This window comes from Haematobia irritans, chromosome 2 (assembly GCF_050003625.1).
Source record: "Haematobia irritans isolate KBUSLIRL chromosome 2, ASM5000362v1, whole genome shotgun sequence".
Taxonomy (NCBI): Eukaryota; Metazoa; Arthropoda; class Insecta; order Diptera; family Muscidae; genus Haematobia; species Haematobia irritans.
This window is the reverse complement of record NC_134398.1, coordinates 107,324,256-107,339,065: the sequence shown is the minus strand read 5'-3', so window position 1 is coordinate 107,339,065 and position 14,810 is coordinate 107,324,256. Positions and strand designations below refer to the sequence as shown.

At 39.2% G+C, this 14,810-nt stretch overlaps 2 protein-coding genes across 6 annotated transcripts; both read left to right on the top strand.

Annotated features, from left to right (window-relative positions):
• Positions 1 to 7,086: 7,086 nt before the first annotated feature.
• LOC142225973 (uncharacterized) lies at positions 7,087 to 12,084 on the top strand. 5 transcript variants are annotated; one of them, XM_075295824.1, is made up of 4 exons: positions 7,087 to 7,291; positions 7,347 to 9,296; positions 9,390 to 9,686; positions 9,790 to 10,039. In XM_075295824.1, the coding sequence occupies exons 2-4, from the start codon at positions 7,929 to 7,931 to the stop codon at positions 9,859 to 9,861; spliced, it is 1,737 nt and encodes a 578-aa protein (XP_075151939.1). In that variant the 5' UTR covers positions 7,087 to 7,291; positions 7,347 to 7,928; the 3' UTR covers positions 9,862 to 10,039. The 5 variants fall into 5 exon arrangements, with proteins under 5 accessions (XP_075151939.1, XP_075151944.1, XP_075151941.1 ...); XM_075295829.1 differs by lacking the exon at positions 9,790 to 10,039 and having other exon boundaries at positions 7,347 to 9,165; positions 9,390 to 9,563; XM_075295826.1 differs by lacking the exon at positions 9,790 to 10,039 and having other exon boundaries at positions 7,347 to 9,294; positions 9,390 to 9,563.
• LOC142225974 (uncharacterized) lies at positions 11,709 to 13,659 on the top strand. The gene is made up of 2 exons (XM_075295830.1): positions 11,709 to 13,560; positions 13,616 to 13,659. The coding sequence occupies exon 1, from the start codon at positions 11,709 to 11,711 to the stop codon at positions 13,431 to 13,433; it is 1,725 nt and encodes a 574-aa protein (XP_075151945.1). The 3' UTR covers positions 13,434 to 13,560; positions 13,616 to 13,659.
• Positions 13,660 to 14,810: the final 1,151 nt, after the last annotated feature.

The following is a 14,810-nucleotide window of genomic DNA, read 5'->3' as shown; positions in this document are numbered from 1 at the left end:
ATTAACGTCCAAAAGCATTATATCTAATTTTACAATTATTATTCGAGCTTTATGGATTAAGGAACATGATTAATAGAGTCATTGAAAAGAAAACGCCAGATACAAATCTATACACGCCTGGACTGTACATGTTTCGATTCAGGCGAATGAATCTTTCCACAGCTTTTAGTATAGATCTGGCTGGGAGAGATAACTCAATTTTGGGCTCTTTATGCTAACTCCTTATGGAGAAAACATTTGGGAAATTTCCTCTTACAAATTGAGTCATCTTTTCTCCCACTGTACATCATCTTTTCATATAACTACAAGTCCCTTAATCTTATTTGTATACCCACCACCATAGAATGGTGACGGGGGTATAATAAGTTTGTCATTCCGTTTGTAACACATCGAAATATCGATTTCCGATAAAGTATATATATTCTTGATCAGGAAGAAATTCTAAGACGATATAACGATGTCCGTCTGTCTGTATGTTGTAATCACGCTACAGTCTTCAATAATGAAGCAATCGTGCTGAAATTTTGCACAAACTCGTCTTTTGTCTGCAGGCAGGTCAAGTTCGAAGATAGGCTATATTGGTCTAGGTTTTGATATAGTCCACATATAAACCGACCTCCCGATTTGGGGTCTTGGGCTTATAGAAATCGTAGTTTTTATCCAATTTGCCTGAAATTTGAAATCTAGAGGTATTGTAGGACCACAAATACGTGTGCCAAAAATTGTGAGTATCGGTCCATATTTTGGTATAGCCCCCATATAGACCGATTTCTCGATTTTACTTCTTGGGCTTCTAGAATCCGAAATTTTTATCTTATTTGCCTGAAATTGGAAATCTAGAGGTATTTTCGGGTCATAAAGAGGTGTGCCGAAAACGGTGAGTATCGGTCCATATTTTAGTATAGCCCCCATAAGAACGATCTCCCGATTTAACTCCTTGGGTTTCTAGAAACCGTAGTTTTTATCTGATTTGCCTGAAATTGTAAATATTCAGGTATTTTAGGCTCACAAAAACGTGTATCGGATTAAGTTTTTATCGGTCCATTTGGTAATGCCTCCATATAGACCGACTTCACTTCTTGAGGGTGTAGGCGCCTTCTACATCATCATCCCACTGTAGATTAGGGAACATGATTAATAGAGTCGTAAAACTAGGAAAAACACTACTAATGTACGCGTTAGAATTGTTGTTGTCTCCTTGAAACCAGTTTCTGTAAGTAGTCACATGTTGATGTTGTTGACTGTAGAAACAAAAAGCATCGTTCGATTGTTCACCTTGAAACCAGTCTCTGTAAGTAGTCACATGTTGATGTTGTTGACTGTAGAAACAAAAAGCATTGTTCGATTGTTCACCACTTAGGTGAATTCGAACAAATTAGCTTTCCAAAAATAAACAATTTCGTTTTGTTGCATTACTGTGTAACAAAACGAAATAAAACAAGTATATACAGCACTAAGTTCGGCTGGGCCGAATCTTAAATACCCACCACCATGAACCAAATATTAGGGTTTCCTTTCAAATTTCAGGAGGGCTTGAGGACACTTCCCGAAGATAAATTTAAAGATTTCACCTATGAGGACTATATCAGATTCTGGATTTATAAGAACCATTTTTGTTTGAGTTTTAGAGGAATATTAACATCTCTTGTAAGTTTGGAAGAAAATTATAAAATAACGTCTTGATTTGAAATCTTAAATCTGTAGAAGTAAAATCTGGAAATTTTACATTGAGTTTCAAGCAATTTTCATGATCAGTGCGCCTTCTACACCCTCAAGAAGTGAAGTCGGTCTATATGGAGGCATTACCAAATGGACCGATAAAAACTTAATCCGATACACGTTTTTGTGAGCCTAAAATACCTGAATATTTACAATTTCAGGCAAATCAGATAAAAACTACGGTTTCTAGAAACCCAAGGAGTTAAATCGGGAGATCGTTCTTATGGGGGCTATACTAAAATATGGACCGATACTCACCGTTTTCGGCACACCTCTTTATGACCCGAAAATACCTCTAGATTTCCAATTTCAGGCAAATAGGATAAAAACTTCGGATTCTAGAAGCCCAAGAAGTAAAATCGAGAAATCGGTCTATATGGGGGCTATACCAAAATATGGACCGATATTCACCATTTTCGGCACACCTCTTTATGGTCCTAAAATACCTCTAAATTTCCAATTTCAGACAAATTGGATAAAAACTACGGTTTCTATAAGCCCAAGACCCCAAATCGGGAGGTCGTTTTATATGGGGACCATACCAAAACATGGACCGATACTCACAATTTGTGGTCCTACAATACCTCTAGTTTTTTAATTTCAGGTAAATTGAATAAAAACTGCGGTTTCTATAAGCCCAAGAAATAAAATCGGGAGATCGGTCTATATGGGGGCTATACCAAAATATGGACCGATACTCACAATTTTTGGCACACGTATTTGTGGTCCTACAATACCTCTAGATTTCAAATTTCAGGCAAATTGGATAAAAACTACGATTTCTATAAGCCCAAGACCCCAAATCGGGAGGTCGGTTTATATGTGGACTATATCAAAACCTAGACCAATATAGCCTATCTTCGAACTTGACCTGCCTGCAGACAAAAGACGAGTTTGTGCAAAATTTCAGCACGATTGCTTCATTATTGAAGACTGTAGCGTGATTACAACAGACAGACAGACGGACATCGTTATATCGTCTTAGAATTTCTTCCTGATCAAGAATATATATAAAGGGTGATTCTTTTGAGGTTAGGATTTTCATGCATTAGTATTTGACAGATCACGTGGGATTTCAGACATGGTGTCAAAGAGAAAGATGCTCAGTATGCTTTGACATTTCATCATGAATAGACTTACTAACGAGCAACGCTTGCAAATCATTGAATTTTATTACCAAAATCAGTGTTCGGTTCGAAATGTGTTTCGCGCTTTACGTCCGATTTATGGTCTACATAATCGACCAAGTGAGCAAACAATTAATGCGATTGTGACCAAGTTTCGCACTCAGTTTACTTTATTGGACATTAAACCAACCACACGAATGCGTACAGTGCGTACAGAAGAGAATATTGCGTCTGTTTCTGAGAGTGTTGCTGAAGACCGTGAAATGTCGATTCGTCGCCGTTCGCAGCAATTGGGTTTGTGTTATTCGACCACATGGAAGATTTTACGCAAAGATCTTGGTGTAAAACCGTATAAAATACAGCTCGTGCAAGAACTGAAGCCGAACGATCTGCCACAACGTCGAATTTTCAGTGAATGGGCCCTAGAAAAGTTGGCAGAAAATCCGCTTTTTTATCGACAAATTTTGTTCAGCGATGAGGCTCATTTCTGGTTGAATGGCTACGTAAATAAGCAAAATTGCCGCATTTGGAGTGAAGAGCAACCAGAAGCCGTTCAAGAACTGCCCATGCATCCCGAAAAATGCACTGTTTGGTGTGGTTTGTACGCTGGTGGAATCATTGGACCGTATTTTTTCAAAGATGCTGTTGGACGCAACGTTACGGTGAATGGCGATCGCTATCGTTCGATGCTAACAAACTTTTTGTTGCCAAAAATGGAAGAACTGAACTTGGTTGACATGTGGTTTCAACAAGATGGCGCTACATGCCACACAGCTCGCGATTCTATGGCCATTTTGAGGGAAAACTTCGGAGAACAATTCATCTCAAGAAATGGACCGGTAAGTTGGCCACCAAGATCATGCGATTTGACGCCTTTAGACTATTTTTTGTGGGGCTACGTCAAGTCTAAAGTCTACAGAAATAAGCCAGCAACTATTCCAGCTTTGGAAGACAACATTTCCGAAGAAATTCGGGCTATTCCGGCCGAAATGCTCGAAAAAGTTGCCCAAAATTGGACTTTCCGAATGGACCACCTAAGACGCAGCCGCGGTCAACATTTAAATGAAATTATCTTCAAAAAGTAAATGTCATGGACCAATCTAACGTTTCAAATAAAGAACCGATGAGATTTTGCAAATTTTATGCGTTTTTTTTTTTAAAGTTATCAAGCTCTTAACAAATCACCCTTTACTTTATCGGAAATCGATATTTCGATGTGTTACAAACGGAATGACAAACTTATTATACCCCCGTCACCATTCTATGGTGGTGGGTATACAAATAAGATTAAGGGACTTGTAGTTATATGAAAAGATGATGTACAGTGGGAGAAAAGATGACTCAATTTGTAAGAGGAAATATCCCAAATGTTTTCTCCATAAGGAGTTAGCATACAGAGCCCAAAATTGAGTTATCTCTCCCAGCCAGATCTATACTAAGGGCTGTGGAAAGATTCATTCGCCCGAATCGAAACATGTACAGTCCAGGCGTGTATAGATTTGTATCTGGCCTTTTCTTTTCAATGACTCTATTAATCATGTTGCTTAATCTATATCTGTCCATACAGCTCGATTAATAATTGTAAAATTAGATATCAACAATAATTTTAAATGATTAACAAAAATATACTGTTCCTTAATCGGTGATTTGTTTTTTAGTTCTATATTTTTTATAAACATAAAGAGTTTTTTGTTTTTCTCTACAACACAACATTCACTGCTCAGTTTCTAAACTATTCGAAATAAATGTATTTCATCAACGAACACCAATACGGTTTTTTGTTTTCAATAAAAACCACGTGTCCACTCCATAAATGCATCAACAGAACTGAATGCAGCAATAAAACTCGAAGACACATATAGTCATAAAAGGATGTAAAGAAAAACAAAAATCAGCAAGAAAAATAACAACTCCACACACACGATCCCTCTTTGGTGTCGTTATTGCGGCAAAACAACTATCACCACAAAAGATACCAACAACACACAAAGAACATTCCAGAAATTCATCCACACTGTCTCTAGAATCAAAACAACCAACAACAGCAATAACAAACACAAACAGTCATACGAGATATATACAATATGTCTCTACACACCCCCTCAAGGATTATATTAACTACTTTTTATTCTACTTTATCTAAAATTTTCAATGTGAGGAAAACTACTCCAACTTATAATAAAAAGGGGAATAAGCTGTAGGAAGCCATCATACGAATCTGTAGTGTGATTAAGTTAATTTTTACTACAAAAATGTTTCTTAGTAAATTGTCCATATTTCGTAGTAATATTTATATTGCCTATGTATTTTCATAACACAATCAACGATGCATTAACTACTGTGTTGGAAATTTAATTAAGGAAAAATCCTTCCCATTTCGTAGTAAGTGAACTAAAAAACATTCACTGAAATTTTATAACTTTTCCTTTAGCTAAGTTAATTTTCGTTCTAGGAATAGTTAAAAGGAGGATTGGGACACTTACAAGATGAATCTGAGAGCATATAAACGAGAACTGAGAAGGTCTCAACAAAACTCTTGGGATGATTACTGTAGCAGTATTGAGAATACGTCAGAGGCTTCCAGACTACGGAAGGTACCAGCATCCACTAACACCACTCCAGGTTTCACTAAAACATCGGAGGGAAATTGGACAACGTCCAGTGAGGAGACGTTGGAGGTACTTTTGGACACACACTTCCCTGGAAATCAGACGGTTGAACCATGTTCCGGCGGTGTAACAGAGGCTCAGCGATCATTTCCTATCGAGGAAATTGTGTCGGAATCTAGAATAAAATGGGCTTTAAATGGCATTGGACCATTCAAATCCCCCAGACCTGATGGAATTGCTCCGGCGGAGTTACAGGCAGTGTCTGAAAGAATTATCCCCTGGTTGACGGTGATATATAAACGATGTGTAAACTTAGCATATATTCCAGAAAAGTGGAGGGAAACAAAAGTCGTCTTCCTAAAGCAGGAAAAGCCTCTCACTCGAGTGCGAAGGATTTCCGACCAATCAGCTTATCCTCATTCCTACTTAAGACCCTGGAGAGGATGATAGACATTTATCTTAGAACTAGCGTTGATTCAAGTTTGCTCTCGAAACGACAGCATGCATACTCGAAGGGCAGGTCTACTGAGACCGCATTGCATGAACTTGTCAGCTTTATTGAAAGCTCACTATCTGTCAAAGAATACACAATCGTGGCGTTTCAAGACATCGAAGGGGCGTTCAATAATGTCCATCCGAGCTCGATATTAAATGGACTGACAACTCTAAATGTTGATCCAGGTATACTTAGGCTGTTAGACGAACTTCTAATAAAGAGACGTATTTCAGCCACACTAGGGCAAGCAAACATACAAAGGTATGTGAACAGAGGCACTCCCCAAGGAGGAGTTCTATCACCTCTTCTTTGGAATGTTGCTATAAACAACCTTCCCTAGAAAAGGAAAGGATAAAAGTGGTGGCATACGCAGATGATGTGGCGCTAGCAGTCAGGGGAAAATTCCCATCCACAATCAGAGATATTATACAGAGAGCTCTCCGGATGACTGAGAAATGGGCGAAAGATAATGGTCTTGGTGTAAATCCAACAAAGACAGAACTAGTCATGTACTGCAAAGATCGCAAAACTCCCACGGTTAGGCCCATTTCCTTAGGGGGTACTGAAATTCCCTTTGGTGAGTGTGCAAAATACCTTGGCGTTATTTTGGACAGGAAGCTGAATTTTAGTCTTAATATTGAAGAGAGGGCGAGAAAAGCCACGGTAGCTTTGTACTCGTGCAAAAAGGCAATAGGGAAGAAGTGGGGACTAAAACCAAAAATTGTGCATTGGCTATACACGGCAGTAGTTAGACCTATAATGCTATATGGTGTTGTAGTCTGGTGGCCGGCACTTCAGAAACCGACTTGTTTAGATAAAGTTCATCGTATGGCGAGCTTATGTATCTCAGGCGCATTTAGTAAGACAGGAACAGACTCCCTTAATGTCATGCTACATCTATTGCCTTTAGACATTTTGGCCAAACAGTCAGCTGCAACAACGGCTGTGCGGTTGCGCGAGCTATCGCTGTGGTCGGAAAAAATGTACGGTCATAGTTCGGTCCTCAAAGTAATGCCAGATGTGCCTAACGTAGTGGATTACACTTGGGCGAGTCCACTTTTCGACAAAAAGTTTGAGACTCTAATTCCCAACAGTGAGGCGTGGTGTACACAGACCCCGGGGTGTTGTCGATGGCAACCCGAAAAATGGCAGCACTACCGTTGGCAATGCGAGTGGGTTCGAAGGGGTTCGAACCGCAACCACTGAACAATAATTTTATGGCAGTTCCTTATATACATTATATATGTTTATTTGTATTAGTAAATTTTAGCGTTCCCTTTTTTCATATAAAAGCCCTTCAGGCCTTGATTTTGTCCCTTTCTGCTGGACACAAAAAACATGTAAGCATAGTCTTAATTTTTTAATTTCATTGTATTTTATATAATTACTTTTTAGCAAATAAACACTATACATCTTTTGTACATCCAACCTTTAAACAACTCGAGTCTCATTGGGAATTGTATTACTGCCAAGATTGGAATGCTTTAGGTGGTTTATTTTCGTGTCAAGACGCAGAGAGGACATTTTTATTTGATGTTTTATTTGAAGTTTTAATTGACCATATATTGGACGTTACAAGAAACCAATTAACTTCAAGCCTACTGCCGAATTTAATTTGTTATGGATGCTGCCTAATTTGTCGATGCCTAACTGCCATAACAACAGTCGATGTTATATTTGCCGTTTTTAATTTATTGACAAGTGATTCTGTGTTTTTTATAGTGGAGGAATTTGTCATATTCCTAGCCAAAAGAATCACTGCCGTCTAATTATTGATGCCGTCTGTGTTACATGTTATTTATGCCGTCAATTTATTTATGTTAAAATTTTTATAACTGCCTTTGATAATTTCATGTCAGAAAAGCCCGAACCTTCGCAGCAGAGAAGCAAACGATCAACACAAGGTAAACCCCCAGCCCGCTTCGACGCATACCTCATCGACATGAGCCTACAACATTCGCCCACATCAAAACATCTATGCAAATTGGAGGAAAAGTATGTACGCCAACCAATAAACTGCAAGAAAAATCAACAAATCAACCGTCTACGTCATCTGCTAGTAGTGACCGCATAGAAGCCGAAAAGCAGAATTTAACACCAATTCAACACTCAAAGACAACAACAATGGACGTAGGGGGTGAGTTGCAAAAGCAAATGGTGACAATGCAGAAACAAATGATGCAAATGCAGAAGTTGCTGCAAGATCAGTTTAAAGTGCAGCAGACAGAGATTCAAAAACTGCGAAAAGATTTGGATGAAAAAGTAATATCGCAGCATACAACACCGTCCGTCCAACAATCTCATGGTCAGCAGACATCGCAGCAACAATTGTCATTTGAAAATTCTCAGCCAGTTCTACCAGTGTTAACGCCGCCGCCTCCCTCACAGCAAATGCCGCCAACGTCTTCTCAACAACCGCGTGAGACTTTACCGCCGTTAACGTATGGATCAAACGTAACGTCCTGTAGTGGATGTAGCACTCCAAGCATAAATTATGTAAATATGCCTCAGAAAAAAATATACCCTCTTCCCTCATTTTCAGGTTATCCGGAAGAATGGCAAAAATTTTCAGAGTCATTTTATTCTACCACCGCAGAATTTTCATATTCCGATCTACACAACATAATGAGGTTAAGAGAGTCATTGAATGGCCGTGCCCGTGAAGTAGTGGAGTGTCTCCTAGGAAATTCTTCCAACGTCAGCCACATCATGTCTACACTTCGTGAAACCTTTGGTCGTCCAGAGCAACTTATACGTAGCCAAATTGAGAAGGTACGCCAGATAACACCATTACAAAATGACAACTTGGACTCTTTGGTCACGTTCTCCACAAAAATCACCAATATGTCTACATTCCTGAAAAATGTTAAAGGAGAACATCATTTGGCAAACCCGTCTTTACTGAGTGAGTTAGTTGCAAAATTACCTATTAACCGACAAATGCAATGGGGTGAAAAATGCTTGTCTTTGGAAAGAATGCCCACCGTTGTTGACTTCAGTGATTGGTTGCAAAATTTACGACGCATCGCCAATGTCGTCTACGATACGTTACCCTCTAATAGCCGTCGTTCTAACTCTAGCCATCAAAGTCGTAAGTTTGCTTTTGCCGCCGTCAAGAATTGTTTAGTGTGCAAGGGACTCTGCCCGTCATTAATAAATTGTAAACAATTCTTGGATATGTCCGTCGAAAATAAATGGAAGATAATAAAGGATAGTAAGTCGTGTTTTTGTTGTTTGAAAAAAGGGCATCAAATTTCCCAGTGCAGAAATCGAGTAAAGTGTGATAAAAGTGAGTGTGGAAAGTTTCATCATGTTTTGCTGCACAAAACTACCACTTCCCAAGGTGTTGATATTTCGCAGCAACCCACCCAAAATTCAATGCAATCAAACACAAGAAATTGTCACGCTTTAAACAACACTACCAATATTTTATTCCAGATTGTCCCCGTGAAGCTTTTTGGGAAGCATAAGACCATAACAACATATGCCTTTATCGATGACGGTGCCAATGTTTCGATGCTAGACAAAGCACTTGGTGACGAATTGGATCTACAGGGAAAAATCGAAATGTTATCTTTGCAATGGTTGAACGACCATAGTATGATGCAAACGACGCAAAAGGTGGTATTAACAATAAGTGGAGTTGGTCAATTTTGCAAGCGCTACACAATTGGAGATGTCTACATTTCAGACAATTTATCGTTGCCAGTACAAAGTTGTAAATGGGAAAGTTTGGTAAAGTTGAATGGAGATTATGATTTCTCAAATATCAATTTCAGCGAATACATCAACGTACAACCAAAACTAATATTAAGCCTTACTCATTGTTTTTTAACAGTTCCTCTTGATGTACCACGCCATTTGTCAACCGTTGGGCCGATTGTCACCACCACAAGACTCGGAGTCGTAATTTATGGACCAATGCCAGAAGAAGATGTTGTGAGTAATAATCGGGCGTTGCACATACGCAAGTCAACCAATACAAAAGTAGAAAATTACACAGTTATGGAAAATCTTATGAGGAATTATTTTGACGTGGAATCATTTGGAATAAAAGCAAATATACAACCATTGTTGTCAAATGAAAATGAACGTGCCTTGAATATTTTGAATGAATCAACAAGAAAGGTAGATGGTAGGTACGAAAGTCGACTCTTGTGGAAAGAAAACGTAAAACCGTTTCCTGATACTTACCCTATGGCCCTAAGACGATTGTGCAGTGTGGAAAATAAAATGAATCGAGATAATGAATATGCAACTGAATATTGTCAAAAAATTAATGACTACATTGCAAAGGGTTATGCCAGAAAATTGAGTGATGCTGAAAAGGAAATTCAAAATAAACGAGTATTTTATTTACCACATTTTTTTAAAAATGTAAATAAAAAGGGTGTTCGAATTGTCTTTGATGCTGCTGCGGAAGTGAACAATGTATCATTGAATAAGTGTCTTCTTTCTGGGCCAGATATAAACAATTCACTTATTTCTATTATTTTAAAGTTTCGGGAAGCTTCCATTGCAGTTTGCGGTGACATCAAAGAAATGTTCCACCAAATTAAAATAGCAAAGGAGGATCAAGATAGCCAGCGATTCCTGTGGAGAAATGGTGAAAGTGATAACAGTGTGGAAATATTTGTGATGGAAAGAATGATTTTCGGAGCCACTTGTTCCCCGGCGATAGCCCAATATGTTAAAAATTTAAATGCAAAAAATTTTGAAGAAAAATGTCCACGGGCAGTAAAAGGTATTATTGAACGTCATTATGTGGACGATTATGTTGATTGTTTCAATACTGAAGAGGAAGCCATTGACGTAGTGAATAACGTGATAAGTATACATCGTGCTGGAGGATTCGAGTTGAGGAATATAGTCTCAAATTCCGAGAAAGTCAGAACAGCTTGTGGGCAGTCGGCCAATGGAAAAAACAATGGTGGTGAGTTTTTATTAAAAGATAACATTGAAAGAATTTTGGGAATTCATTGGTTGCCAGAAAATGACATATTTTGTTTCCGATTAAATTTGCACAAAATTGAAAAATCTATTTTGGAGGGTAGAAAAGATCCTACAAAAAGGGAAATGCTATCATTGAATATGTCTATTTACGATCCCTATGGTTTTGTATGCGATTTTATGATTGGTTCAAAAATTTTGATGCAGCATGTTTGGAAAGCTGGAATCCAATGGGACGAAGAACTGCCAGTACAAATTTATGAGTGTTGGAAGATGTGGCTGCAGGAGTTATATAAATTGGAACAGTATAAAGTGCCACGTTGTTATGGGAAATATTTTCTTAATTGTCATGTGGAGTTGCATATATTTGCAGACGCTAGTGAAGAGGCAATGGCGGTGGTAGCGTACTGGAGAACGGTAAGTGTGGATGGAGTTAATGTTGTTTTTGTTATGGGAAAAACTGCCTGCGCACCAACACGGTATCACACCATTCCCAAATTAGAGTTACAAGCAGCAACAATGGGCGTTCGTTTAAAAGAGTTGATTATAAAAAAACATTTAAAAAATATTAATAAATATTATTTTTGGACAGATTCAAGAACTGTAGTGCAATGGATCCGTTCTGATCATCGTATCTACAAACAGTTTGTCGCCAACAGGGTTGGTGAAATTTTGGAAAGCAGCCAAATCAGTGACTGGAAATGGTGCCCCGGAAATATAAATCCAGCTGATTATGGGACTAGAGCCAAATTTCCCATTAATTATGAGATAGACGGACGGTGGAAAAATGGACCAGATTTTCTTCGTATGGATGAGTCACACTGGCCATTGGAAACCCAAATGAAAAATTGTTCTGATGACAGCGGTTCCGAGCTCCGTTCAAAACATATCATTCTTTTTACAAACCAGGTACGACCTGAAATTCCTGAGTTTAATCGCTTTTCTAAATATTCCAGACTCAGAAGAACCATGGCTTGGGTAAGGCGGTACATACTTAATTTGCTATATAAATTAAAAGGCATCGACTGCATCAAAGGCGAGCTGACGGTAGAAGAAGAAGTTTGGGCGGAAAACCATCTATGTCAAGAAGTACAAAAATCTTGTTTTGCTAATGAAATTACATGTATCCAGAAAAATAAATCAGTCGCTAACACCAGTTCAATAAAATCACTCAATCCGTTCATTGGAGTTGATGGCTTACTTCGTGGTAATGGTCGTCTGGTTAATGCTCCGAATTTGTCTATAGAAGCAAAAAATCCTATAATTCTCCCAACGAAGCACCTGTTCACTCGTTTATTAGTGGAATCATACCATACCAAATTTCAACATATCAATACATCCACTGTCATGAATGAAATTCGTCAGCGTTTTTGGGTACCATCTCTTCGCCGTCTCTTGAATAGCGTCCAGTCCTCATGCCGTGTTTGCCGCCTTCATCGTGCCAAGCCAAGTCAACCCCAAGTGGCTCCTCTTCCAATCGATAGAGTGACTCCTTATGTTCGGCCGTTCACGTATACAGGAGTGGACTATTTTGGGCCTTTAAATGTCACAGTGCGTCGCCAGCGGGAAAAGAGGTGGGTCTGTTTATTCACCTGCTTGACAGTACGAGCCGTGCACTTAGAACTATCAACCGATTTATCAACCGATGCCTTCCTTTTGTGCTTGAGAAATTTCGTTAATAGAAGAGGACTGCCTTTGGTTATACGGAGCGACAACGGCACCAACTTCGTGGGAGTTGCCAAAGAATTGCAGGGGGTTAATAACTTTTTTGACAATAACGTAATTACTTCATCTCTTGCAGGCCTTGGTATCAAATGGATTTTTAATTCCCCAGCAAATCCCAGCGAAGGTGGTGTCTGGGAACGACTCGTGCGCTCTGTCAAGAAGGCTCTTTTCATGATGTTAAAAGAGCAGGCCCCCCGAGAAGCAACTCTGCACAGTTTTTTGATTGAGTCAGAAAACATGGTCAACTCACGTCCCCTGACACATCTACCTGTGACTCCAAGTGATCCGGACCCCCTCACACCAAATCATTTCTTATTGGGATGTTTGAATTCTACCCAGACGCCAGCCCCCTTCGAGCCAAGGCTAATGTGTTTACGGAAACAGTGGCGAGTTCTACAAAATCTAAAAAATGGAATGTGGCGTCAATGGATGTCCGAATACTTGCCGGAGATGACAAGGAGGTCGAAGTGGTGTCTCCCCTCAAATCCAATTAGTGTTGGATGTTTGATTTTTATATGCGACCCTGACATGCCGAGGTCACAGTGGAAACGTGGAAGAGTAACCGAATTGTTTGTGGGTAAAGATGGAGTGGCTCGGTCGGCGTTGGTATCAACCGTCTCAGGCCAATATCGAAGACCCATATCTAAACTTGCAGTGCTTGATGTGCATGATTCTTGTGAAGCCTCCCCGTCCGGGTCAGTTCACGGGGGTGAGGATGTTGTTGATGGCAACCCGAAAAATGGCAGCACTACCGTTGGCAATGCGAGTGGGTTCGAAGGGGTTCGAACCGCAACCACTGAACAATAATTTTATGGCAGTTCCTTATATACATTATATATGTTTATTTGTATTAGTAAATTTTAGCGTTCCCTTTTTTCATATAAAAGCCCTTCAGGCCTTGATTTTGTCCCTTTCTGCTGGACACAAAAAACATGTAAGCATAGTCTTAATTTTTTAATTTCATTGTATTTTATACAATTACTTTTTAGCAAATAAACACTATACATCTTTTGTACATCCAACCTTTAAACAATTCGAGTCTCATTGGGAATTGTATTACTGCCAAGATTGGAATGCTTTAGGTGGTTTATTTTCGTGTCAAGACGCAGAGAGGACACCGGGGAATAAAAGATATATAGATTTCTATACTGATGGCTCCAAATTGAATGGACAAGTGGGGTTCGGAGTATATTCTAAAGATCTGGAAATTCGAATAGCGAAAAGATTACCTAATCACTGTAGTGTTTTTCAGGCTGAAATATTGGCAATAAGAGAGGTGGTGAATTGGCTGAGAAGTAATGTTCCAACAAATATTGGCATTAATATATACTCAGACAGTCAACCTGCAATAAAATCCTTGGACTCTGTGTTCCTTAACTCGAAAACGGCCTTAGACTGCCGCAAATCTCTCAACGAGATGGCTGAGCAGTACAATATTCACCTAATATGGGTGCCTGGCCATAGGAACATACCGGGGAACTGCGAAGCAGATGTGTTAGCAAGGCTAGGAACTACCTTACATATTCCAGGGGAACTAGAATCTGTTGGTATGCCTCTGGCCACCTGCAAGCTCTTACTGCGTGAGAAGACTGTTATGATGGCCAATATTCGATGGGAAAATTGCAAGGGTTGTAACGACACCAAGCAAATATGGCCCCATTTAAACTTAAACCGCACACTAGATATGCTAGTGTTCTCAAGGCGTCAGATAGCATTCCTGACATCTGCTATAACGTGTCGCTGCCTGATAGGCGAATTTGCAAAAACTATAGGTGCGAAGTATAATGACTATTGTATAAGCTGTCATGATGTGGAGGAAAAGGAATCAATTAAACACCTCTTGTGTGAGTGTCCTGCTTTTTGTGTAAGGCGTAAGCGAATTTTAGGAGCATATAGCTTTAGATTACTGGCTGACCTGGAAAACGTTAACTTAAGCAGTTTGTTAATGTTTTTGGAGCAATCTGGTTGGTTCCACAAAAGTAAATAATAGAGAAGGTTCAGTGGTTAAGACTAGAAGTGCCCATATGCAATAGGTACTTTTAGTTAAATGTGGTATCACAATGGACTGAATAGTCTAAGTGAGCCTGAAATTTAATCGGGCTGCCACTTTAACCTAACCTAACCTTAAAAGGCAAAAGTGGGTATAGCTCATTAGTATTGTTTACGAAAAATGAACTAACCCAT